Below are 25,223 nucleotides of genomic sequence, written 5' to 3' on the forward strand. Positions count from 1 at the left end.
GCAGCTGCAGCTCTGATTTGACCCCCTAGCCTGGGAACTTCCATATGCTGTGGGTGCAGCCCTACAAAGAAAAATGAAAGTGTAAATAGATAAACAACAAGGTCCTACTATATAGCACAGGGAACCATAGTCAATATCCTGTAATAAACCATAATGGAAAAGAATATGAAAAAGAATATATATGTATATATATATGTATAACTGAATCATTTTGCTGTGCACCAGAAACTAAGACGACATTGTAAATCGGCTATGCTTCAATAAAATAAAATTTTAAAAATGGAAGTATGTATTTTTCTTTTTAAAATTTATGGGCATTTATGATTCACTTTGATATTACTATTTCTAAACCATAAGTCTTTTAGCCATGTGCAAGAATAAGCACAAACTGAAACGATTAAAGATCACACATTTCAAGAAACAGAGCTCTGGGAGTTCCCGTCGTGGCGCAGTGGTTAACGAATCCGACTGGGAACCATGAGGTTGCGGGTTCGGTCCCTGGCCTTGCTCAGTGGGTTAGGGATCCGGTGTTGCCGTGAGCTGTGGTGTAGGTCGCAGACGCGGCTCGGATCCCGAGTTGCTGTGGCTCTGGCTGTGGCTCTGGCATAGGCCGGTGGCTACAGCTCTGATTGGACCCCTAGCCTGGGAACCTCCATATGCCACAGGAGCGGCCCAAGAAATAGCAAAAAAAAAAAAAAAAAAAGAAAAAAAGAAACAGAGCTCTAACTTAAAGTCTATTTTAGTTTATTCATCACTTATTTATTTATTTATCTTTTTTTTTTCATATGTTGAGGGCTTGTCCTTTTTATTTTTGTGGAATTACTAGTCAGTTTTTCAACTAGTTGCTGATCTTTTTCCTTTTTAATAGGAGTTCTTTTTTTTACCATTAAATATTTTATATAGATAGTAAAAAAATAACTGGTAAGAATAACAAAAATAATATACCCTCTGAAAACAAATAAAATATAAAAATACATAAATTGGTTAAAAATAGTGTAACTATATAAATATGTCCTCACAATTTGTTACATCTTATTGATTCTTCAGTAAAGGCATTACACCATTCTAGGTGATGTGATAAGTAAGACATTATAGACCTTACATTGTACCATGGAGAGAAATGGTTATTGATAATACAATTGTAGAACTGTATTATTTAATTGTACAGTCACATTGTTTAATTATAATTATCATAAATTCTTTGATGGAGAGGAAATCAGAATCAGATCTAAGAAGACTTCGGCATTCCAAGAATGATGTCAAATGACCCCCTTCATGGTGGATTATGCACTTATTTACTCTGAGATATATTTCTTCTCCAGAGATTCCTTGTTTGTGTATCAATTATAGATTTTTGGTTTGCAGTTATTCTGAAGTTTTGATATAAGAGTCTATATGTATATGAGATTGTTTTAAGTTGTTGGTCTCTAAATTGCAAGTTCATCTCCAGGGTCCTGCATTTGTACCCACCTCTTCTCATGATTTCTGATTTTGGTGGTATAATTGTGCATGGATGATTTCATACCTTTACTGGTGAGCCTTGTCATTTGTGGAATTTTTGTTTCCTGTTGTGGCCTTTTCTTTTCTGCCTAGAGAAGTTCCTTTAGTATTTGTTGCAAGGCTCTTTAGTGTTGCTGAATTCTCTCAACTTTTGCTTATCTGTGAAGGTTTTGATTTCTCCTTCAAATCTGAATGAGAGCCTTGCTGGGTAGATTAATCTCAGTTGGAGGTTTTTTCCTTTCATCATGTTAAGTATATCATGCCACTCCCTTCTGGCCTGCAGAGTTTCTGCTGAAAAATCTTCCAATAACCTTATTGGGGTTCCCTTGTATGTTACTTGTTTCTTTTCCCTAGCTGCTTTCAAGATTTTCTCTTTGTCTTTAATTTTGGTTAGTTTGATTAATATGTGTCTCAGTGTATTCCTTCTTGGGTTTATTTTATATGGTACTCGTTGTGCTTCCTGGATTTGAGAGAGTGGTTCCTTTCCCATGTGAGGGAAGTTTTCGGCTATTATCTCTTGGAATATTTTTTCCATTCCCTTCTCTCTCTCGTCCTTCTGGCACCCCTATAATACTCATCACTTATAACTTTCTCCTTTCAATTTTTCAAATCGTATGCCCATTTCTAAAGATATTTCTATGGACTTAAAAAATAGATCTGTGTGTAGAGGGCTTTTGTTACCAATAGATAAACTACACACAGGTACACACACACAGGCACACACATGATTCCATCCAGTTTCCAATAATATCTTCAGAGCAGTTGTTAACACTGTTGCATGCTAACATTTTAGAAATTTTCATAATTTAAAATGAAGCCAGGATTAATATGTAAAGTCCCAATGAAAAAGTCCCAAAGGAATGCTTCAAAAAAGAAATTTTTTTTTTTTTTTTTTTTTTTTTTTTTGCTTTTTAGGGCTGCAATCATGATGTATGGAAGTTTCCAGGCTAGGGGTCATCCCTCAGCCACAGCAATGCAGGATCTGAACCATGACTACCACCTACACCACAGCTCATGGCAATGCCGGATCCTTAACCCACTGAGCAAGACAAGGGATCGAACTTGCATCCTCATGGATACTAGTCAGATTCGTTTCCTCTGAGCCATAATGGGAACTCCCAAAAAAGTAATTGTTAATTGAAACCCTGTTGTTCAGGCAGTACATCTCCCAGAAATAAGAAAATATGTATTTGCCAACATAGAAATATATTCCTATTTTCATTTAAAATGACACATGTTACTCACATGTGTTTAGTTCTCTTTTCTCTTCTGTCTTTTTCCACACACACACAAATTAGATAAGTACCCCCAAATATTCTGAAGCAAGTGATCCTTTCTTAGAATAATGAAGTATATGAAGATGACTTGAGCAGAATTATTTCTTAAGTCAAGGCACTTACAAAAGACAAGATTTTAATGAAAGTGTACAAATTTTGAGAGACTTTTTTTTTGGGGGGGGGCCACACCTGCCGCATATGGAAGTTCCCAGGCTAGTGGTTGAATCGGAGCTGCAGCTGCTGACCTACACAATAGCTCATGGCAACACCAGATCTTTAACCCACTGAGCAAGGCTGGGGATCAAACTGGTGTCCTCATGGATACTAGCTGGGTTAGTTACCACTGAGCCATGGTAGAAACTCCTGAGACTTTTTTTTTTTTTGGCTGTACCCAAAGCCTATGGAAGTTCCCTGGCCCAGGATGGAAACTGTGCCATAGTTGCAGCCTGCACCACAGCTGTGGCAATGCTGGATCCCTCACTGCTGTGCCACAAGAGAAATTCCCGAGAGAATTTTAGCTCTGGAAATGATCTGACAGGTCATTTCATCCAGTGCTTTCACTGTCTAGATGAAAAACTCCTGCCTGGAGAAGCTAAGTTGAGCTGCCCAAGACCACGCAGCCATCTGTTGGCAAAGCTGACACGGAAAGACCCCAGGCCTCAGGTCCTCTGACACCTAGGCTGAACAGTTTTTACTTCTACTCTACAATCTCTCATGCAGTGTGGGTTTGATGAAATCTATATATGCAATAACAGTAGACATACATGTTTATAAAATATACAATGGCATTGATTGAAAATTATGCTACTATGAATCAGTTTCTCACAGAAACCTTCTCCTACCTCTCAGACTTGGTTAGCAATCTCCTATTCACTCTCATAGACTAATGTCCCATTCTTTCAAAGTGCTAACCACAGATGTAATTTTATATTTCTTTGTGTGATCACAAGACTGTGAACTATATGAGGGCCAGAAATATATGCATTTTTGCTCACCATTGTATCCTAGGCATCCAGCACAAAATAGATCTAAATCTATTCTATTCTATTCTACTCTACTCTACTCTACTCTACTCTATTCTATTCTACTCTACTCTACTCTACTCTACTCTACTCTACTCTATTCTATTCTATTCTATTCTATTCTATTCTATTCTATTCTCTGGCACTAAATAGATGCTTCATTAACTATTGACTGAATGGTGATTATTGGTGCCGAAGATTGAAAAAAAAATTAATGCTGAGTTAACATATACACATTTAATTATATATCTTTATGTCTCTCTGTCTGCATTTATTATAGGAATTGACTCATGCATTATGAAGGCCAAGAAATCCCATGATCTGCAGTCTGCAAGATGGAGAACCAGGAAAGTTGGTGGTTTAATTTGGTCCCAATCCAAGGATGTGAGAACCAAGAGCACCAGGGTCCAAAGGCAGGAGACCATGGATGTCTCAGCTCAAGCGCAGAAACCATAGTCACTCTTCCTGGGCCTCTCTGTTTTCAGGCCCTCAACAAATTGGATGATGCTCACCCACACTGGTAAGGACCATCTTCTCCACAAAGTCTGTAGATTCTGATGCTAATCTCTTCTGAAAGCATTCTTACACTCAGAAATACCATTTTGCTCGCTCTCTGGGATGGGAAATTTAGCCAAGATGGCAGATCAAAGCATTCACGTTGATCTCCATTCTCTCTTAGATCTTACTAATATTACAGGAATTTAAAATTTAAAAAATCTCTCAGCCAAAACCATCAGCATATGGGAGAGCTCAACACATGAGTGTGACCAAGAAGCAGTCAGGAGGCAGCAGCCACTTAGAGCAGAAGAGGAGAGGACTGCTGCTATGGAAAGGGGACTAGGAATGACCACTATCACAGCCCAGGAAGAGCAAGTGAAGGGGAGAACAGAGAAGTAATACTTACGAGAGTTCTCTCGTCTCTCTCCCAACTCCCAATGCAGAATTGCTGTGGCCCCACAATTACTCCAAGACAAAGAAATTGGAGAATTCTTCTCCTAATAGACTCTCTGGGAAGACGTTAGACAGCCCCTGCAGGTCCTGGGTCCTTAGATAGAGTAAAAGGCCACAGCTCACGGCATTGCTGGATTCTTAATCCACCGAGTGAGGCCAGGGATCAAACCTGTGTCCTCATGAATACTAGTCAGATTCATTTCCACTGAGCCACAATAGAAACCCCTAAAGTTTTTTAAAAACAGGAGTAGTAGAAGCAAATCTGACTGGTATCCATGAGGATGTGGGTTCAATTCCTAGCCTTGCTTAGTGGGTAAGGAATACTAAACACAGCTCAGATCCTGCGTTGCCATGGCTGTGGTGTAGGCCAGCAGCTGTAGCTCTGATTAGACCCTTAGCCTGGGAACTTCCATATGCCGCTGGTGTGGCCCTAAAAAGCAAAAAAAAAAAATTTTTAATTTAAAATAAAAAAATTATAAAACAGAAAATTTCATAGCAGAGGAAGAAAAATTAAAGAAATAAAAAATATTTCCAAGATAAAAGATCCTTCAGGGAGTTCTCTTGTGGCTCAACGGGCTGAAGATCTGGTGTTGTCACTGCAGCAGCTCCAGTTGCTGCTGTGGTGGTATGTTTTTCATTTCTGGCCTGGGAAGTTCTACATGCCATGGGCTTGGCCAAAAAAAAAAAAAAAAAAAAAAAAAATTCAGATTCACTCTGAGATATACTATCTAAAGCAAGGTAGCATATCCATAAAATAAGAATAGAGTTCTAAAAATGAAAAACAACAATGGTTTGGGGAAATTGAAGTATGATATCTGAAATAAAGCATTCAGTTGAAGGATTGGGTGATAAAGATGAGTAAATCTCACAAAAATTTGTACTACTTTCACATTGCTGCTGTAACAAATTGCAACAAAACTGGTAGGAGTTCCCGTCGTGACGCAGTGGTTAACAAATCCGATTAGGAACCATGAGATTGCGGGTTCGGTCCCTGCCCTTGCTCAGTGGGTTAACGTTCCGGCGTTGCCATGAGCTGTGGTGTAGGTTGCAGATGCGGCTCGGATCCCGCATTGCTGTGGCTCTGGCGTAGGCCGGTGGCTACAGCTCCGATTGGACCCCTAGCCTGGGAACCTCCATATGCCGCGGGAGCGGCCCAAGAAATAGCAAAAAGACAAAAAAAAAAAAAAAAAAAACAACTGGTGGCTTAAAACAACAAATTTATTTTCTTACAATTCTGGAGGTCAGAATTCCAAAATGTGTCTTCCTGGGCTAAAATCAAGGGCCTGGCAGGTCCTTGTGGAAGTCCTAGGGGAGGATCTGTCTCCTTGATTTTTCAGCTTCTGGAGGCTAGCTGCATTCCTTGGCTTGTCGTCCCTTCCTATTTTCAAAGCCATGAGCATAGTGTCTTTAGCTCTTGCTTTCTCACCTCTGCGTCTGTTGACAAATCTCCTCTGATTCTGACTCTCCAGCCTCCCTCTTTCCCTTATACGAAAATAAGGGATTTCCCTGTGATTCCATTGGCCTATCTGAATAATCTCCCCATTTCAAGATCTTTAACTTGGTCGCATCTGCAAAGTCCCCCTTGCCACATAAGGTAACATATTCACAGGTTCAAGGGATTAGGATGTGCCCAGCAAAATTGATGGCATAATTTTAATAACACTTAGAACTCGCATTGTGAATTTAGCATACCAAAGGTAAAAGATTCCAAAAGATTTCAGTGGTAAAAACAGAACTAATCATCTAAAAAGATTGATCATCAGATTGGCATCGGTTTCTCACCAGCAATCCTGGAGAGCGAGGAAAAACCCTATCAATGCTTTCAAAGTTTCTACAGGGAAATTATTTTCAACCTGGAATTCTGTACCCAGACTGTCCATCAAGGAAGAGAACAAAATGTAAAATGTTTTCTCAAAGTTCACTTTCATTTTTTATTTTAAGGAAATAATTGGTAGTTGAACTTCAGCAAAACAAGGAAGTAAACCAACAAAGAGAATTATATGAATCCAGAAAACATAAGTTTAACCTGGGAGAGCAGTGAAGGGAAGTCTTGAGAAAGTGGCTGTCTGTTCAGACCTAGGGAGTGATGCGTGTTGACCAGAGTGGGAGGGAAACAGCTCCAGGAGGGAGGGCTCTAAATTACATGGGATCTGATGGACTAAACACTATGATGGAGACATTGGTAAAGCTTGAAGGAGCAGGAGTTCTCTGGTGGCTCAGCAGGTTAAGGTTCTGGCTCTGGTCACTGCTGTGGTAAGGGTTCAATCCCTGGCTCAGAAGCTTCTGCATGCTGGAGGCAAGCCCCACCCCAAAAGGAACAGAAGTGTTCTAGAGGAAAAGGAGAACTCTTCAGAGGTGATAGACAGATAGATTAGATAGATAGATAGATAGATAGATAGATAGATAGATAGGTAGTAAATGATAACAAAGGGATTGGCTCACATGATTGTAGAGGCTGGCTATACAAGTCTGAAATCCAGAGATAAGGCTATCAGGAGGAAAAGGCCCCTGGCAGGCTTTAAATCAGGGGCATGGGCTGAAGCTGTTGTCCACAGGTCCAAAGAAATTTCTTCCCTTTCTCTGAGGGAAACCTCACCCCACCCACCTTAATCTCCCTTGCATAGAATCAACTGATCAGGGACTTTAATTATCAAAATTCTTCATAGCAACACCTAGACTAGAGCTTGAATAACAGAACTCTAGCCTAGACAAGCTGACATATCTAAAAGTTCATCCCATGTAGATAAAAGAGATAGACTCAGAAACTACAAGAAAAAATTACCCATTATTAGAAAGTTATGCAAAAAAGACAAAACAAAACAAAACAAAAAAGAAATTCCTGTTGTGGCTCAGTGGAAACGAAATCTGACTAGCATCCATGAGGAAGCAGGTTCAATCCCTGGCCTCTCTCAGTGGGTTAAGGATCCAGCGTGTCCACGAGCTGTGATGTAGGTCACAGACATGGCGCGTTGCTGTGGCTGTGGTGTAGGCTGGCCGCCGTAGCTCTGATTTGACCCCTAGCCTGGGAACCTCCATAGCCTTGGGTGCAGCCCCTAAAAGACCAAAAAAAAAAAAAAAACAAAAGCAAAAACCTGTGGTCCAAGTAAAAAGCCACCTAAAATTAAATGTTATTTTGATTATATGGTAGAACACAGAAAGCGAGACTCCATTTGGACTTGACTGTAGAAATGTTTTCCAGGGTGGGGCACAGTTGTGGAGGGATGCTATTTACCTGGTTGTGATAGTAAACTCTGTTTATTGGCTTGGAACACGCAGAATCAACTCTTGGGCAAATCATAGCAGACTGGACTCTGCTTAAGGAGCACAGTGTAAATGCCATCAACCTTGACATTGTACAAACAGAGGTTCAGGTTACAAGGTGGGGAGGAGCCATTGAGGGCAAAGTGAAGGAAACAAGAATCGTGCAATTGCTATACAGGGAGGAGGTGGGTAGGGGATGTGGGAACCAGGTAGATTAGCTCAAGCCTCTATCACAGGAGGAAATCAATAAACCAGGTTTAGAATTGATTTGCCAAGACACAGAAGTAGAAGCTTATTATTTAGAGCTGTGGAGATGGTAACCGGAAGAAAACAACAGATGGAACCATGGTTGCCTCTGGGCAGCAAAATGAAGAAAGGAGAGAACAGAATCCAGGATAGTTACTTTGCAGTGATGAATCCTTCTGTACTACTTCACTGTTAATTAATCATGTGCTCGTTCCTCTCATAATTTTTTTTTTTTCCTTTTTATGGCCGTTTTCCAGGGAGATGGGAGCTTAGAGCCTGTGTGGGGACACACTGGGGGATGGGAGGAGCCAGCCTGTGAAGGGCTTCACATTTTCTGCAGACAGTGGCACCTTACTATTCACATTAAGATGCATGTCAAAGGCCATGTCAAGGACTTACTGGAGGATTTCCATCAGAGTAGAGAGAGAACATTGGTTATTTGTTGCTGCTGTTGTTGTTTTCTTGCCTGAGCCCGAAACATGCAAAAATTCCCAGGCCAGGGATTGAAGCCATGCCACAGCAGTGACAACTACTGATCCTTTGCCATTAGGCCACTAGGGAACTCCTAACATTGGTTATTTTAGAAAGAGGGTGTAGAGTGTAGATCAGAGGTGAGGGAGGCTGGAGGCAAGTTAATTACATATCCCTTGACACACATATCCCTATGGATCCATTTTCACTCACCTAAGCGTACTGCTTATATGCCAATTTTTGATGCTTTTTTTTTTTTTTTTTTTGCTCTTTAGGGCTGCGCTTGCAGCATATGGAATTTCCCGGGCTAGGGGTCACATTGGAGCTGCAGCTGCTGGCCTATGCCAGAATCACAGCAACACTGGATCCGAGCCATGTCTGTGACCTACACCACAGCTTAATGCAACTCCAGATCTTGACCTGCTAAGTACGGCCAGGGATAGAACTTGCTCAGTGGGTTAAGGATCCGGTGTTGTCGTGAGCTGTGGTGTAGGTCACCAATGCGGCTTGGATACCACAGTGCTGTGGCTGTGTCGTAAGCCGGCACCTACAGCTCTGATTAGACCTCTAGTCTGGGAACCACCATATACTGTAGGTGTGGCCCTAAAAAGACAAAAAAAAAAAAACAAGAAACGATTTTAGAACTGAAATCACAAGGGTAAGAGCTGTCCTAACAAGCAGCTAGTTTCTAAATTAGGGGGTTATTTTATTTTATTTTATCTATTTTTTTAAGGGCCGCACCTTTGGCATATGGAAGTTCCTATAGGGGAATGAATCGGAGCTGCAGCTGCCAGCTTATACCACAGCCACAGCAATACAGGATCCGAGCCGCATCTTCGACCTACACCACAGCTCATGGCAATACAGGATCCTCAACCCACTGAGCGAGGCCAGGGATGTCACCCCCATCCTTATGGTTCTGAGTCAGATTTGTAACCTGCTAAGCCACAACAGGAACTCCTAAATTAGGGGGTAATTTAAATGAACAAGGGAGTAATGTAAATGAAAATCAGTATTTATAAGCACCTTGAAAGTATGAATATTTAGCAAATAGCATAAAACTTGCAATGTAGTCCCCCCAAGATTCTTCAGTCAGGTATCCACCAATGGATGTCACTTATATGCGGAAACTAAAAAATCCAACAAACTAGTGAATAAACCAGAGAAGAAGTAGACTCACAGATAGAACAAACTAGCAGCTACCAGGGCAGAGGGAAAGTGAGGAGGGCAACCTAGGGGTGGGAGAGAAGAAGGAGTATCAGGAGATCACACGAAATTGTGTGTGAAGCATTTGAAAATTGTAAAGCACTAAGGAATTTAAGGAATCTTTTATTCAACTTAAAAAAAAAGAAAAATTGCAGGAAAAACAAAACAAAAAAAGAATCCACAGTTGGGACTCCCACTGGCAGCATCAGGGGAAAATGGACAAGATTTATGTTTTATGAACATGAGCTATGCTACACACTGGACGTTGCTTTTTTTTTTCTTTCTCTTGTTTTTCTTTGCCAGAACTCACTGCATTTTTTTTTAATATTTATCATTGTTGCGGGGAATTAAAAATTCTTACTGTGTTTCAAGTCAACTACCTTCTCCCAGAGGTACTTAGAATCCTGCCACCTCCTTTTATTGAGAGGCCTGCATTTATGAAGCCGTCTAGGCCATCAACATCAACGCCACCAAGTCACTAGGAAATGTCCTGTGTGTGCTTGGCTCTGTGCCAAGTATTCAGTGCGCATCACACCACCTGCACGAGCATGGCTATTACATCCCCAGTTTACAGCTCTTGAGACTGAAGCTCAGACGTTAATTCCCTTGCCTGAAATGCACCTTGAAAGGGATAGAACCAGCCTTCAAAACAGGTCCGTCAACTCAGGTGCCCTGACTCAACGATCACATCTGCATGGGCTGGAAATAAGGCGAACCTTTCCCAAGGTCTCACCTTTCTCCATCTGTTCTCTTCTCAATGTTCATTAACTCCTGACTGACATGCTCCCCTTGGCTTCTACGATTCTTTCCTACTTTGTTAGTTCTTCTCACTCCTCATGTATATGCTTCACTGCAGATTCTCTCCTGGACTCTGAACTGTTGTCATCCCTTCTAGGATGCAAGAGATCTCTAGGAGCTAAAATCCTATGGGGAAAAAATAAAATCCCATCTTTTATTACAACAGGTACAAGATCCTTAGTGACCTGGCCCCTTCTTGTCTCTCCACTCTCCTCTTGACCATTGCTAACTGCCCTACACTCCAGCTCCATGGCATTACCGTCCCCAAAGGTGCCAGGCTTTCCACACTTTGCCCCTTCTGCCCAACGCACATCCTCCCCTCCCCACCCGGTGCCCACGTCATTCCCAGTGAGCATAGTGAGACTAAGCCCAGAGGTGCTTCCCTAACTCTGGTCCCGCTTATGTCCCCTTCTGTGCCCCTCGCTGTCACAGCACTGTGTCATTGTCTCTTCACTTGTCTGCCTGTCAGTAGTGTTCAGGCTCCTTGAGGGTGGAGCCGAGGATTTGTTCATTTTTATAACTTTTATCACCCAGCACAGTGGCCAGCACAGGACGGTGCCAGTAACTGCTTAACAAATGAAACCAACTGTCATCTCTGCTACAAAGACCAACCTTTAGACCTGAATTTCCTGCATGTCTCTCTGCCTGTCTGTCATCATCACCTAACTCAAGGATAAACTAATTTACTTATCAAGGGTTAGTACAGGTGACTTTTAGTTTCTTTTTGTTTTTCTTGGACTTTAAAAATCTTGAGTGAACAAGAATTGTTTGGGTTAACATAATCTATAAAAATGATCTATCTTTAAAAGTCAAGTACATTCCTTTTTATATGGCTTAAATCACATTTGCTTGCAGGTCACAAAAACCTAAATCAAACTACATGAAGCAGAAAAGGGGATTCTCCATCAGCATTCCGGCGCGTCCCAGGCTAGCCAAGTACAGGAACATGGCAGCACTTGACAAATCCTAGACCCGGGAACCAGATGCCCTGAGGACCCTGTCTCATTCCTCGTCACCAGCCCACAGAGCAGGAGATGGCAGAAGGCAATTCCCAAGGTTTCCTACAGCTTCAGCCAGGCACAGAGAAACTCTTCCTGACTTCCAGTCCCAGAAAAGGCCTCTGCCTGGACCACCTGATCACATTATACCATATAATAAACCCCACAGTAACCCTGCGGGTTGGAGGCACGTCTTTAGAACTTGATGGGCAGGTGTGGGAGTGTTCCAAACCACAGGTAACTGTCACACGGACTTCTACTTAGATTGTTCTCTTGCCCCAAAGTCTATTAAAATGCTTCCATCCTCCAAGGATCAACCTTAAACACCACTTTCCCTCTAAAACCTTTATTGATCTCTACTCAGCCAAGTCTGAACTCTTTTTTCTTTCCTCTATGCTTTTCATTTTGCCTTCTTTTATAGAAGTTGACATCTCTGCAAACTGGCAAGGGTAAGAAAACAATAGGATTAACTAGATTTTTGTGTCAGCCAATTCTGATTTCCATACTACCTAGTTAGGTGACTTTGGACAAATTCTTTAGTTTCTAAACTAGTTTCCTCATTTATAAAAAAATAAATAAATGACATAAGGCATCAAGGACAGAGCAATAGCTCACATGTTCTTGTGAGGATGAGAAGATGTGTAGACACCCCAGGCACAGAGCCTGGCTCTGTGGACACTCATGAAGTGCTGGTTTTCTCTCACTGGACTATAAAGTCCTGGAGGTCATGATTTCTCACTGAGCTTATCAAATGTTTTAAAGCAGGTCTTCATCAAATGTTTGCTGAATTGAACTCTTCTGATTGCCTTCCAAGGCAGATTTAATCTGCAGTTATTAATACTATCGAGAGGTTCTAAATGCTTTGCAATTATTGACTTAATCTCTGAGATAACCCATGAGACAGGCTTATTGCCTCTATTTTACAGTGAGGAAAAGCAGGTGCATTAGAGTTCAGAAACTTGCTAGAGCTCCAACACAGTGAAGTGGTGGAATAACACAGTGGCTCCAGGGCCCTGCACTTTTTTGGGGGGCTGAGCCTGCAGCATGTGAAAGTTCCTGGGCCAGGGATGGAACTCAGCATCCACAAGCTGCTGTAGGGATGACACTGGATCCTTAACCTGCTGTGCCACCAGGGAACTCCTGGGGCCTTGTACTTCTAATCATTCCAGCCTGTGGTTTCTTAGGGGCAGAAAACATGTTAACTATGAAACTGGTCACCTTTCCTTTTTTTGGTTTGAACTAGTTTAAATTTTTTCCAGTAACCCAAACTAATAGTTCCTTTGATGTTTTCATTCCTTTCATGGAAAACTTCCAGGAGACTTAACAGATGATAGTGGTCCTACAAGATTTTACCATAAATACAGATACCTCCAGTTGAGCACGAAGGGCCAATTTATGCACCATGCTTCCAACTCATAGGGTCCCGGACCCAGTAGGTTTTAATCTCCTGGACCACCTGGGAGCTTTACCTGTAGATCTCCAAGCTGGCGACCAGCTCTGCTACACCAATTAACCACTTGCATAACTGTCCTAGTAGGCAGCCTTGGGAACTTGGGAAAAAAAAAAAAAAAAAAAAAAAAAGCTGTGCCCTAGGAATAAAGTGAGAAATCCTGACCTGAGCTGCTGCTGCTTCTTTTTTTTGGTGGTGGTGGTGGTGGTGGGGGCGGGCAGGGATTGATTCTGAACTCACCTGTGACCTACACCAGCTACAGCAACACTGGATCCTTTAACCCAGTGCCCGGGCCAGGATTGTACCTGCACCTCCACAGTGACCCTAGCCACTGCAGTCAGAGTCTTAATCCACTGTGCCACAGCAGGAACTCCTCTGACTTGAGATGTTTATTAAGACAATTTCCAGTTATACTTCATTGCTGACACCTGATAGTTTTATTGATCTCCTTTTATTACAGCTCACCGATCACCATCATGTATCCAGATGACCTGTGCCAGGAATGACTTAGCAGGTAAGTGGGAAAACAGTACAGGGGCGGGTCCAAGAAAACAGTGACCTCACACTTGCATGGCAGTTATGCTTCCAAAGTATTTTCACACACACTTTTCTTCCAATAGATCCTTCATGGCCAAACTATTTTGGGGGTGAAGTGGGGCTAGGAGAGAGGGGGTGGGATCCTCCTAGTCCTAAGCAGGTGGTGAAAGGAATCATTCTGTTTCATTGCAATTTGAGTTCTCCTGCCTCCCCATCTGTCACATCCTCTCATATTCATCCTTGAATCTTCATCTGAAGTGTAGAAACTGGGACTTTTGGTTGACTGGGAGGTGTCCACCACCACCTCGACTACTGAAATTCCCCACATAAAAAAGCTGGAACATTTAGAGATTGTGCAAGTTAGGTTTTTTTCTTACTTTTTAAAGTTCCGTATGTCTTTCCTTTTCTGATTTAAAGAGACTCTACTCTTTTCATGATTCAGTCTCCCTGTCACTGCCATTTAGTTTTTTAGTAATTTGGTTTGTTATGTTTGGCAAAGAATATTTGAGGAAAATCTCTCAAGAGAGTAGTGAATTTTATTAATCCTAAAATCTCACGTGTGAAGAAAGGAAACCACAGATTTTTAATCAAAGTAAGCAATAATGACAGGTTTATTTAAAATTTCCAGTAGAGAAAACCCACTAGTTTTGGAATAAAAGTATTCAATGTACGAGAGCGTAAGTGAATATAAAAGATTAGCGGAAGAAAAATAAAACCAAACAGAGTACAAAAAAATTAAAAAAGTTTGAAATGGATTTAAACAGGGATGTTCTTTAAATCCTTCAAATATTTAACAGTGTTACTAGGTTTGGCAAACAATTCACTTGAAAAATTAAAGCCTATTTCTTTATTGTAAACTCCATAAAAACTGCTTATTAAATTCAAGCACTCCATACAATTGGTATTGAAACATACAGGCGGTCAATTTCAGATTAGCAGGAATTATTCATTTGCTCTCACAGTTATATGAATTAACCAGCTGCATAACTGCTATTTTTTTTTTTTTTTTTTGGAGAAGATGGGATAGAAGATGCAAAGAAAAAAAAGTAGGATAAAATCTCTAAAAAAACTGAAACAGCAAAAATTCAGACATCAGTTTGTTTCTTTAAAGCAACAAACTGAACGTTTACAGTATATTCTACATTTGTCATTTCCCTCTCCCCCCACCCCCTCCAGTACTCCTAAATCCACTAGTCTAATCAATTCTTAACTTCCACATATTCTGTACATATATATTTAGCAAAGAGCATATGCCTAACATTATTCTGACAGCAGTATGGTCAGCATTACAATTTTAGAAAGATTACTATGTATAGCATCAAGATTAACCTTTACTTAAAAAAACAAACAAAAACCATTACTAAACAAATAGTTTTAAAATATTATGAAAACCCATGAAGAGAAGACTCCACATGGGCTCTAAACCTGATAAAAACACACGTCAGAAAGACTATTAATGCTAAACTTCGCCAAACGATGACCTTAAAGTGCCAAACACGAAAGAATCTCTTAGGACCGTTTTTTTCTTTTTTTTTTTTTCTTTTTCCAACAGATGATTTGTCCCTGGCTTGGCCATCTCTTCTTTAACTATACACGAAGTCCTGCTAAAAGTATGCATTTTAGTTGATTTTACCATAGAATGTTACCATGTAAACTAAACAGGTTCTCAATATCAACAGTATGTTACCAAGGTTTTCAAATTTCTGAATCCATCAGTTGGTCACAGAGGTCAAGTATTATCAAGGCTCCTTTGTGAGTTCAGATGGTGTCTGACTCATCCATCCTTCAAGTACATGCAAGGCTCAATAGTTTTCAAGAGGCAGAAGCCCAGGCCGCTTAAGACACAGACGAAATAGGATTGTGAGGTGAACCCATTTGAGTAAGAACTTTATCCAGCCACTGGAGGGGGCCGTGCAGATGGATCTCAATCCAGCAGGGGGTGCTAGTGACATCCTGGCGGTGGTATTCTGCTCCCCAGCCCTAGAAACAACATGGGGGGTCACTGAACTTGCTTAACTCAAGAGGTTCAACTTACCAAGTAAAAAGTGTTCACATAACCAGCCACTCCAGTGAAAGATACGGTTCTCTCCATTAGACAATGCTTGCACACACAAGCGCACACACAACTTGACAGACAGTTTCACAGCTTCCCAAGATCCATACATGGATTCCAGATTAAGAAGTACTAAGTCTTGGAAAATGAAAGTTTTGAACATTATAAGGTTCTTTTAATAAAGACACTTTCTAACTTTCATTTTCATAGCCCACTGTGTTACAGATAATATTGTAATAAATGTTAGTAAAGTCTCATTTTATCATCAAGAAAATAAGGAAAAAGCTTTGTAAGACTAACTGACATTCTGTTTCTTCCTACTTAGCCCCTGAAAATCCTCCTATTAACACAGAGCTCTTGACCTTTCAATCTCTAAGCAAAAGTAGCAGGAGCACATTAACATCCAAAAATCTATTAGTAATGCCTAAGTATTGCCTTGAATCATTTGTACATGACTGCCAGACAGCTTCAGGATAGCTGAATTAGGACATGAAAGCTCACAGAAGAAAGTCCCTATGCAAAAGGGACAAAAAATAATTTTGGAGTTCCCGTCGTGGCGCAGTGGTTAACGAATCCGACTAGGAACCATGAGGCTGCGGGTTCGGTCCCTGCCCTTGCTCAGTGGGTTAACGATCCGGCGTTGCCGTGAGCTGTGGTGTAGGTTGCAGACGCGGCTCGGATCCCGCGTTGCTGTGGCTCTGGCATAGGCCGGTGGCTACAGCTCCGATTCAACCCCTAGCCTGGGAACCTCCATATGCCGCGGGAGCGGCCCAAGAAATAGCAACAACAACAACAACAACAAAAAAAAAAGACAAAAAAAAAATAATAATTTTGTGCATGTTTCCTGCACTTGATAGTAAGATCTTTTTTCTTTTTCTTTTTTTGGCTGCACTTGTGGCATATGCAAGTTCCTGTGCCAAGGACTGAATCTGAACTGCAGCTGTGACCTACCCCATACTGTGCCAGACTAGGGGTTGAATCCATGCCTCAGCAGTGACCCGAGCTGCTGCAGAGACAATGCAAATCCTTAGCCTGCTGTACCAAAGTGGGAACTCCCAGACAGTAAGTTCTTTGAAGGCAGGGACCAGATCTTATTTATCTTTGACCTCAAACATCTAGCACAGTGAGTGGCACAAGGCAAAAGCTCTAGAAATACTTGTTTAGCTGAAATGACTTGGATTTTTCAGATGTGGGCAGTTTACTGAAGTATAATTTATAAATTTTTGTTTCATATTAAAGTCTCAAAATGATCACCTTTAAAAAAATACAAAATTGGCTATTAAGATTAAGAAACTGTTCTATATCCTTTCTCTAGGATGCTTAGTGTGAGAGGGCAAAGTATGTAGTCTTTATGATACTAAAGAACAATGTTTACTGTGTATAAAATCTTTTATTGTTAATGCATAATAAATAGCTACCCTTTATCATGACAGCAGGGGTTCTAAAATGCGGTAACTTTAACTCTCCAAATCCAGCCTCCCAGTTATGTCCATTATAGCTTGTATAACCCTTCATTTCAGTACTTATCACTTTATATTATAAACATACACTGGGCCATCTTGAAGCTAGAGACTTAAAGGGCTTTTTCATCTTTATATTAATTCTCTGGAATGGTACTAAAAATATTTGCTGAGTGAATGAAATCTAATGTATTTTTAATGCCTCTCTTTGCACTATAAACACTTTTTTGTCAGTGTAAAGGTGGTTTTTTATTTGTGTAAAGGTAAATAATTTAAAATGTGTACAAGTTAAAATCATTAAAATTGACTGGGTAATCACTAAGAAATGAGGTTGAGGAGTTCCCATTGTGGCTCAGCAGAAACAAACCTGACTAGTATCCATGAGGATTCAGGTTCGATCCCTGGCCTTGCTCAGTGGGTTAAGGATCTGATGTTGCCTTGAGCTGTGGTGTAGGTCTCAGATGCAGCTCAGATCTGGCATTGTTGTGGCTGTGGCGTAGACCAGTGGCTAGAGTTCCAATTCGACCCCTAGCCTGGGAACCTTCATATGCTGCAGGTTCAGGACTAAAAAGACAAAAAAAGACCAAAAAAAAAAAAAAAAAAAAAGGAAAAGAAAGAAATGAGGTTAAGGAGAATGCCAATTGGAGCATTAGAGTCATAAATTTTCCTAGAGCGGTCTTTCAATATAACAGGCTCAACCTCAGCAAATGGTTACTGCAGTTCCCAGCTCCAGCACCCATTTCAAAGGTAATGAATGTGGGGATGGGGAAGGAATCCCTGGGCCTTCATCATGCAGACAGAACCAGAACCTGGCTCTCCTGACCCTCGAGAGGTCATCTTTCTTCCGTATCAACAAAAACAATAAACAAAAACAATGCTGCCCAGTCACTGTCCTCATTTTACAATTCATTTTAGTCAAAATGCTAAGTCTACTTGTGTGTTAATAATAGGTGAGGAAGCTCTCTGGAGTCTCATAGGTACACAGCATACAGGTAAGCCTCTCTAAAAGGTAAAAACCTCCGTTAATACTATAAGGCAGCAGACTCAGCTATAAGGAACTCAGCTATAAGGAACATCTTGAGAAAATGAACACTAAGAGAACACACTGAAAATTTGCTAACATGATTCAAAGAAGTGGGGTAAAATGATCTTCAGGGAAAGATATATGCTTATAAATGTATGTATTCATATATACATAAAGATATATATTTATTTTGCTTCTGGGCCACACCCAAAGATTACAGAAGTTCCTGGGTCAGGGACTGAATCCAAGCCTCAGCTGCAACTTACGTTACAGCCACAGCAATGCCCGATCCTTAACCCACTGTGCCACAGTGGGAACTCTAGGGAAATATACCTTTGACATAAAGGATGATTAACAAAGTTAGGTTCCAAAATTACCCTCTGTAATAAATACATCAGAGAACAGGTTTAACAACAAGTTCGGTGAGCTTCTGAAGAGAGGGCATAAAAGGTGATTGCCTCACCCAAATATATAATTAGCTGTGTTTCTCAGGATAAGAGAAGAGGAAAATTTACCTTTGAGGATTTAGAGACAGGTCACTCAACTACTAGAATAAGTTAAGTGACATGAAACTTTAATCAGATATTTGAATTTTTTGCATTTTGATGGCATCTTAAAGGTTTTTTTTTTTTTTTTTTTAGAAGCAAAAGAGGAGGCAGCAAAGAGATGGATGCTTGAGAGCAATTTCTGTAAACTTCACCCTCCTCGAGCCTCACAACACAATCTTAGCGCTGAGATAGGGGCCTTATTAACTCTCAAATAATAAGAAAATCACAAGCTCTTCTGGAACCAAGACTAACCAATCAAAAACAAACCCCAGGTTGGGCGTTCCCGTCGTGGCTCAGTGGTAATGAACCCAACCAGTATCCATGACCCAGGTTTGATCCCTGGCCTCGCTCAGTGGGTTAAGCATTTGGCGTTGCCGTGAGCTGTGGTGTAGGTTGCAGATACGGCTCAGATCCCGCATTGCTGTGGCTATGGTATAGGCCGGCAGCTGCAGCTCTGATTTCACCCCTTGCCTGGGAACTTCCATATGCCACGAGTGTGGCACTAAAAAGACAAAAAAAAAAAAAAGGAGTTCCTATCCTGGCGCAGCAGAAATGAATCCAACTAGGAATCATGAGGTTGCAGGTTTGATCCCTGGCCTCGCTCAGTGGGTCAAGGATCCGGTGATGCCGTGAGCTGTGGTGTAGGTCACAGACGCAGCTTGGATCTGGTGTTGCTGTGGCTGTGGTGTAGGCTTGCAGCTACAGCTCCTATTGGACCCCTAGCCTGGGAACCTCCATAGCCACGGGTTTGGCCCAAAAAAAGACAAAAGACAAAAAAAAAAAAAAAAAAAATCTCAGGGTAATGAACTTATTTACTTTCACAAAAAAGAGCACTTGCTTATTGTTGAAACAAAAGCAACAAGTGTTACCATTGTAAGACTACTAAAAACTGGAAGAAAAAAAAAAGGAAGGGGCATATGTATCAAGTTGATTTCATAAGACAACCATGTATTTCAATTATATACATTAAGTATATAACGTGACATATTCTGATAGCATTACAATACTGAGATTATGCCATCTGAATAAAGAAAAGTTATTGAAGGCTGCTACTACTGACATTTAACACAAACACTCCCATATTCCAACAATATTTCCCTAATAGTTGACATCCTTGCCACAGGTGAAAAGTATCTATAGACAGTAAGTTGGACTTTATAGACACATATCAGGAGGATATAGGTTTAGATAATGCAGAGGTGTGTTCCACCCTGACCCATGGAATCAGAGCTCACTTACCTTCACAAAGCTCATGCGAATGGTACACATTTTCGTGAGCTCGTAGACTGTCTCGAAGCCATGGTTTACGGACTGTGCCAGTAACTGAGCAAATTCTTGATTATTAAAAATTTTCAAACTACACCCACTAGGGATCTTGCAAACAGTAGTAGGATGAAATCCGTGATGGTAGTTGCAGTTCCGACTTTGCACAAAGATACTACTGTCACTGAGGCATTCGGCATACACCTCACCTCCGACATAATAGAGATGAACACCTGCACAAGGACAAAGCACAGAATGGTCGCTAATGTTTTTTACGGCTGAAAAGCATCAATGAAGCTTCAGAATGGAAATGTACATGGTTGATTAAACAGACATTGTCCAAGTCTTGCACAACTGATAAAATCTTTTTTTTTTTATTTTTAATTTTTTTTTATTTTCCCACTGTACAGCAAGGGGGTCAGGTTATCCTTACATGTATACATTGCAATTACAGTTTTTCCCCCACCCTTTCTTCTGTTGCAACATGAGTATCTAGACATAGTTCTCAATGCTATTCAGCAGGATCTCCTTGTAAATCTATTCTAGGTTGCGTCTGATAATTGATAAAATCTTAGTCAACTGTATTGGTTGATATGATGCCCATTAGTCAACATGCACATTTATAAAGTTTCTAGGAATAACACAACATAGTCTCTTAAAAATGAGAAACAGGAGTTCTCACTGTGGCGCAATAGGATTGGAGCACGGGGATGCAGATTTGATCTGCAGCCTGGTGCAGTGGGCTAAGGATTCAGCCTTGCTGCAGCTGCGGCATAGGTCGGTCACTACTGGGGCTTGGATCTGACCCCTGGCTAGGGAATTCCATATGCTACTGGGCAGCCAAAAAAGAAAAAAGAAAAAAATCAGTAACAGTGCAGCAATTTCATTTTGGAAAGAGTTTAATGCCCTATTTGTCTGCAGGTTGAGAGCACAGTCTCATTTTAAAAACAGCACTTTACATAAAGCAGGACTTGACTGTGGGCTCCTACCACGAATTCATCATATAAGCTCTCTTATATTTATTTCCCAGCTAAGCTGTTGGAAAAACTTTAGGGTCGGGGAAGAGAGGATGGAGAGAAGTAAAAGGACTAGAAAACCACAGATGGAGGAAGTACTGCTGAGAGCCGTAAGATGTAACGTCCAGGAAAAAAAAAAACTTAGAAAAAGTAACTCTTACTGTGTGGAATCCGATCTCACTGAACTATTATCTGCTCCAAACTTCTTCCTGTGAGACCTAGAGGGCCAGGAGTGTAGGAAAATTGATCTTACCCAGTCTTTAAAAAAAAATGAAGGGGGAAAAAAAATCACACTGACAAAGCCCCACACCATCATAGGCCACTCAGCACACAAAGTCACTTTCCATGTGGCTTTCAAGATGGACCTTGCAGGTTAACTCTGGCACGGCTTAGTCAATGCTAAAACCACTGTCTCATCCAAAACAATCAAATAGCTCATGGAGCAGAAATCATTTTTTTCTGTATGATGTAGAGAAAACAATTTAAGGGTGTGTGTGTTTTACTTTTTTCCTGATTATACAAATGAGGCATATTCATTTTAGAAAATTCAGAAAATAAAACAAAATAGAAAGCAGCAGGAAGTATTATCATTCCTTTAGTAAGGCAGAGGCAATAACTGAATACATACCATAGTCGGTTTTGAATATAATTAAACCTTCTTTGCCAACAATTTAATGTATCTCCACGAGTGTATTTCTACGACAATTTATTTAAGGGACTCTCCCATTACTGGACTATCCTGTTGATACTAATTTCCTGCTATTACAACAAAACCATGATCAATGTCTCCCCATAACTTCTGATATCCTTAGGAGAGATTCCTGGAAATTAAATCACTGGATCGAAGGCTCTTGATGTGCTTTGCCCAAAGGCCATCCAGAGTGCTTGCATCAATTTACACTCTCTCCAGCAGCGAGCCAGTGCTGAGGCTCACTTTAAAACAAAAACAGAGTTTCCCTAATTTATAGCTAGGAAGCAATATCGTTTTAATTTGCACATGAGCCTGGATCTGCTCTCCTCCACTTACTACTCATCTGTGTTTCTCCTTGCATTTACTGTTCATATTTCTCACCTATTTATCCCGCTGGGGATTCTAATATTCTATTTTCTTTCATGAACTGCACATATAGGGAAGATATAAATAATTTATTTCCCCTTTAGTTCCCTGTCAGTCCTTCGTCTTTTAATTTTGTTCATGGTATTTTTTTTTTTAGACCTACAGAAGTTTGAAATCTTCAAGTAGATAAATCTCTTGTAATCTTTTCTGTTGCTTTTTATGCTTAGAAAATGTCTGCCTCTCTGTTCATCATACTCTCCTCTAGCTTTTTAATAGCTTGCCTTAAAAAAAAAATTCAACTCATGAATCCCTTTGCATATATGGGATGAGGTCAGGGTTTCTAACCCCAGCCTCTACCCGCCACAGGCTTGTTACTGTAGTAACAGCTTTGTTACTGCAAGACCATTAGAGGACCAATGCTTAATTATACTTCACTTAAAATGTACATTAGATTTTTAAACACGGTATAGTCTGAATTTAATTTATTCTATTGTTTTGCCTACACACTGATTTAGTTGTAGTTTCATAATCTTTTATTAACCCTCACATTGAGAATTTTTTCTTTACTCTTCCATTAAAAAATATAGTTATTTTCAGAGTTGCCACTGTGGCTCAGTGGTAATGAACCTGACTAGTATCCATGAACACATGGGTTCAATCACTGGCCCTGCTCAGTGAGTTAAGGATCCAGCGTTGCTGAGGCTGTGTGTAGGCTGGCAGCTGCAGCTCCAATTTGACCCTTAGCCTGGGGACTTCCATATGCCGCAGGTGCAGCCCTAAAAAGCAAAAAAAAAAAGCAAAAAAAAAAAGCTATTTTTACTTGTTTATCCTTCCAGGTAATATGCAGAATACATCTTCCAACTTTCAAAAAAACATTACGTTGTGATTCTGACATGGATTGCTTTAAACTATGAATTAAATTAGGAAGAATGAATATTCTTAAAATGTTGTCACGATCTTAAGCCTTCTCTTTAAGGAACACAGATTGCCTTTTATTTATTCAAATTTTCTTTTTCTATCAGTTAAATTTGTTGTTTTTTTTTTTAACATAATTCTCATCTATTGCTGGTTCAGATTATTTCCAAGAAATATATGCATTCTCTTGCTACTGGGAATGTGATTTCCCCCTCCATTATATTTTCTAACTGGCTCTTGCCAGATTAAAGAAAACTGACATCCAATTTCTAAAAAGTGATGCTTTAGCAGTTTCTAGATAAACAGTCCTATCATTTGAATAGACACAAGGTCCATAAGTAATTCTGAATGAGTAAAGGAAGAAAGGCACTCTTAAACTTCTGGTACAAGTGGAAATTAATAAAAGCTTTCTGGAAAGTAATTTGGCAAAATATATCAAGAGCTTTTGACCTTCTAATTTCACTTCAAGAGTCTATCCCAAGAACATGATCAATCAATTAGTTAATCATATCATCTACAAATAATGGTAACTTTGGCTTATTTCCATTTTCTATAATTCTACATTTGAGTGCACTAGTCAAGGCATCTGGAACAATTTGAAATAACAGCATTCCGAGAATCTTTATTTTCTTCTTAATTGTTAATAGCAATGTTCCAGAGTGCAATGGCTTTTTACTTCTTTGGGGTAATGGTCAACTTCAGAACTTAATGAAAAATATGTCCCTCCATCCCAAATGCATGCAAAATTGTGTTTATAGACCACTGCAGGGGGTTACAGACCCCAGAAAGACAGCTATAGGATATGAACCTAAGTTCTGGCATTTCATCAATAAATGTGGAGTTTAGATTAGTTTTCCTTAATCATACTAAGAAACTTTCTTATCAATTCCTGTTTTAAGAAGATTTTTTTAAAATTTTTGTTTCTAGGATTAAATGTTAAAACTTCATCTCAAATGTCCTTTAAGCATCTATTGAAGGACATTTGAATTTGGTCTAAATTTCATAGTAGGTATTTAAAAAACTTTTACTCTGGAAATAACTCAAACTTACAGAAATGGACCAAAGGACAAAGGAAAGAGAAGAACACTCATGTAACCATTATCCAGATTCATCTGTTGTGACAGCTTTACTCCATATGCTTCGCCCCTGGCATCTCCCTCCCCTCTACACACACCCCCTCACACACATACAGACATGTATGTATCTGACACAGGATTGACCTATCTATCTATCTATCTATCTATCTATCTATCTATCTATCTAATCTATCAATATAAAATACATACATAATTTCTTCCTGAACCATACCATCATGGCCCTCTACTCCTAAATACTTAAGTGCGTATTTCCTAAGAATACGGGTATTCCCTTACAAGTCACAGTATAGTTGGCAATGCCAATACATTTAACACCGTCATAATACTTTATCTTATCTACCACTCATATTCTAATTTTGCCAGCTGACATCAATGATATTTTTTTTTCTTTTTCGGCTGCCTTGTGGCACATGGAGTTCCTGGGCTAGGGCTCAGATCTGAGCTACAGTTGCAACCTATACCACAGCTGCGGCAACGTCAGATCCTTTAACCCACGGTGCCGGTCTGGGGATTGAACTCGTGTCCTGGTGCTGCAGAGACACAGCTGATGCCATTGTGCCACAGCAGGAACTCCCTCAATAGTGTTCTTCAGAGTATTTTCCCCCTTGTCTGGCGCAGGATCATGTCCAGGGCCATATTACTGCATAGAGTGTCATGTCTTGTTAGCCTCTTTTAATTTGGACAATTCTCATACCATTTGACGTGGACATTTTGGAAGAATACAGGCCCTCCTCACCCTTTTAAAGAGAATATTCCTCATCTGGGGTTTGTCTGAAGTTACCCTGTGATTAGATTCAGATCTGCTTTCTCAGCTGGAGTCCCACGTAGGTGAGGTTACTTCCTCCTCAGGGTACCACAGCCGGGGGTACGTGACATTCATCTGCCTCTCACTGGTGATGATAACTTTCATCTCCCAGTCAAGATATTGTCCAGTTTCTTCACTATGTAGTTAATGATTTTTTACTCCCCCTAGTACCAGGCAGTCTGTGAGGAGATGCTTAAAAACCAGGCAAATATCCTGATTCTCATACAAAATTCTCTTCATATTTAGCATCCATTGACGATTCTTGCCT

The 25,223-nt window shown here is 40.3% G+C and overlaps 1 protein-coding gene and 1 long non-coding RNA gene across 24 annotated transcripts in view; one reads left to right on the forward strand and one right to left on the reverse strand.

The window, feature by feature from the left end:
• Positions 1–25,223, forward strand: part of LOC102165892 (uncharacterized) — a 108,066-nt gene that overhangs the window by 28,188 nt on the left and 54,655 nt on the right. For 5 of the 13 annotated variants that reach the window (XR_014812863.1, XR_002346753.2, XR_014812864.1 and 2 more), the window contains exons 4-6: positions 4,080–4,319; positions 11,588–11,967; positions 13,641–13,694. This is a non-coding gene — a long non-coding RNA (uncharacterized LOC102165892). Of the gene's footprint in view, positions 1–4,079; positions 4,320–11,266; positions 11,429–11,587; positions 11,968–13,640; positions 13,695–15,269; positions 17,471–18,895; positions 19,709–25,223 lie in introns of those variants that run through there. The other 8 variants (XR_014812869.1, XR_014812867.1, XR_014812868.1 and 5 more) reach the window with 6 other exon arrangements.
• The window catches only part of SMAD1 (SMAD family member 1), an 80,376-nt gene continuing 69,450 nt past the window's right edge, over positions 14,298–25,223 (reverse strand). For 10 of the 11 annotated variants that reach the window (XM_084970921.1, XM_021100454.2, XM_021100452.2 and 7 more), the window contains 2 exons: positions 20,042–20,298; positions 14,298–15,697 (listed from right to left, as the gene is read on the reverse strand). In XM_084970921.1, coding sequence (XP_084827047.1) covers positions 15,554–15,697; positions 20,042–20,298 — 401 coding nt within the window. In that variant the 3' untranslated portion in view covers positions 14,298–15,553. 11 annotated transcript variants of the gene reach the window in all.

The sequence above is a fragment of the Sus scrofa genome, chromosome 8, assembly GCF_054392235.1.
Source record: "Sus scrofa isolate SSC_HxYL_T2T_F1_AM1 chromosome 8, Sscrofa_HxYL_maternal_Yorkshire_Landrace_v2.0, whole genome shotgun sequence".
NCBI classification, from domain to species: Eukaryota; Metazoa; Chordata; class Mammalia; order Artiodactyla; family Suidae; genus Sus; species Sus scrofa.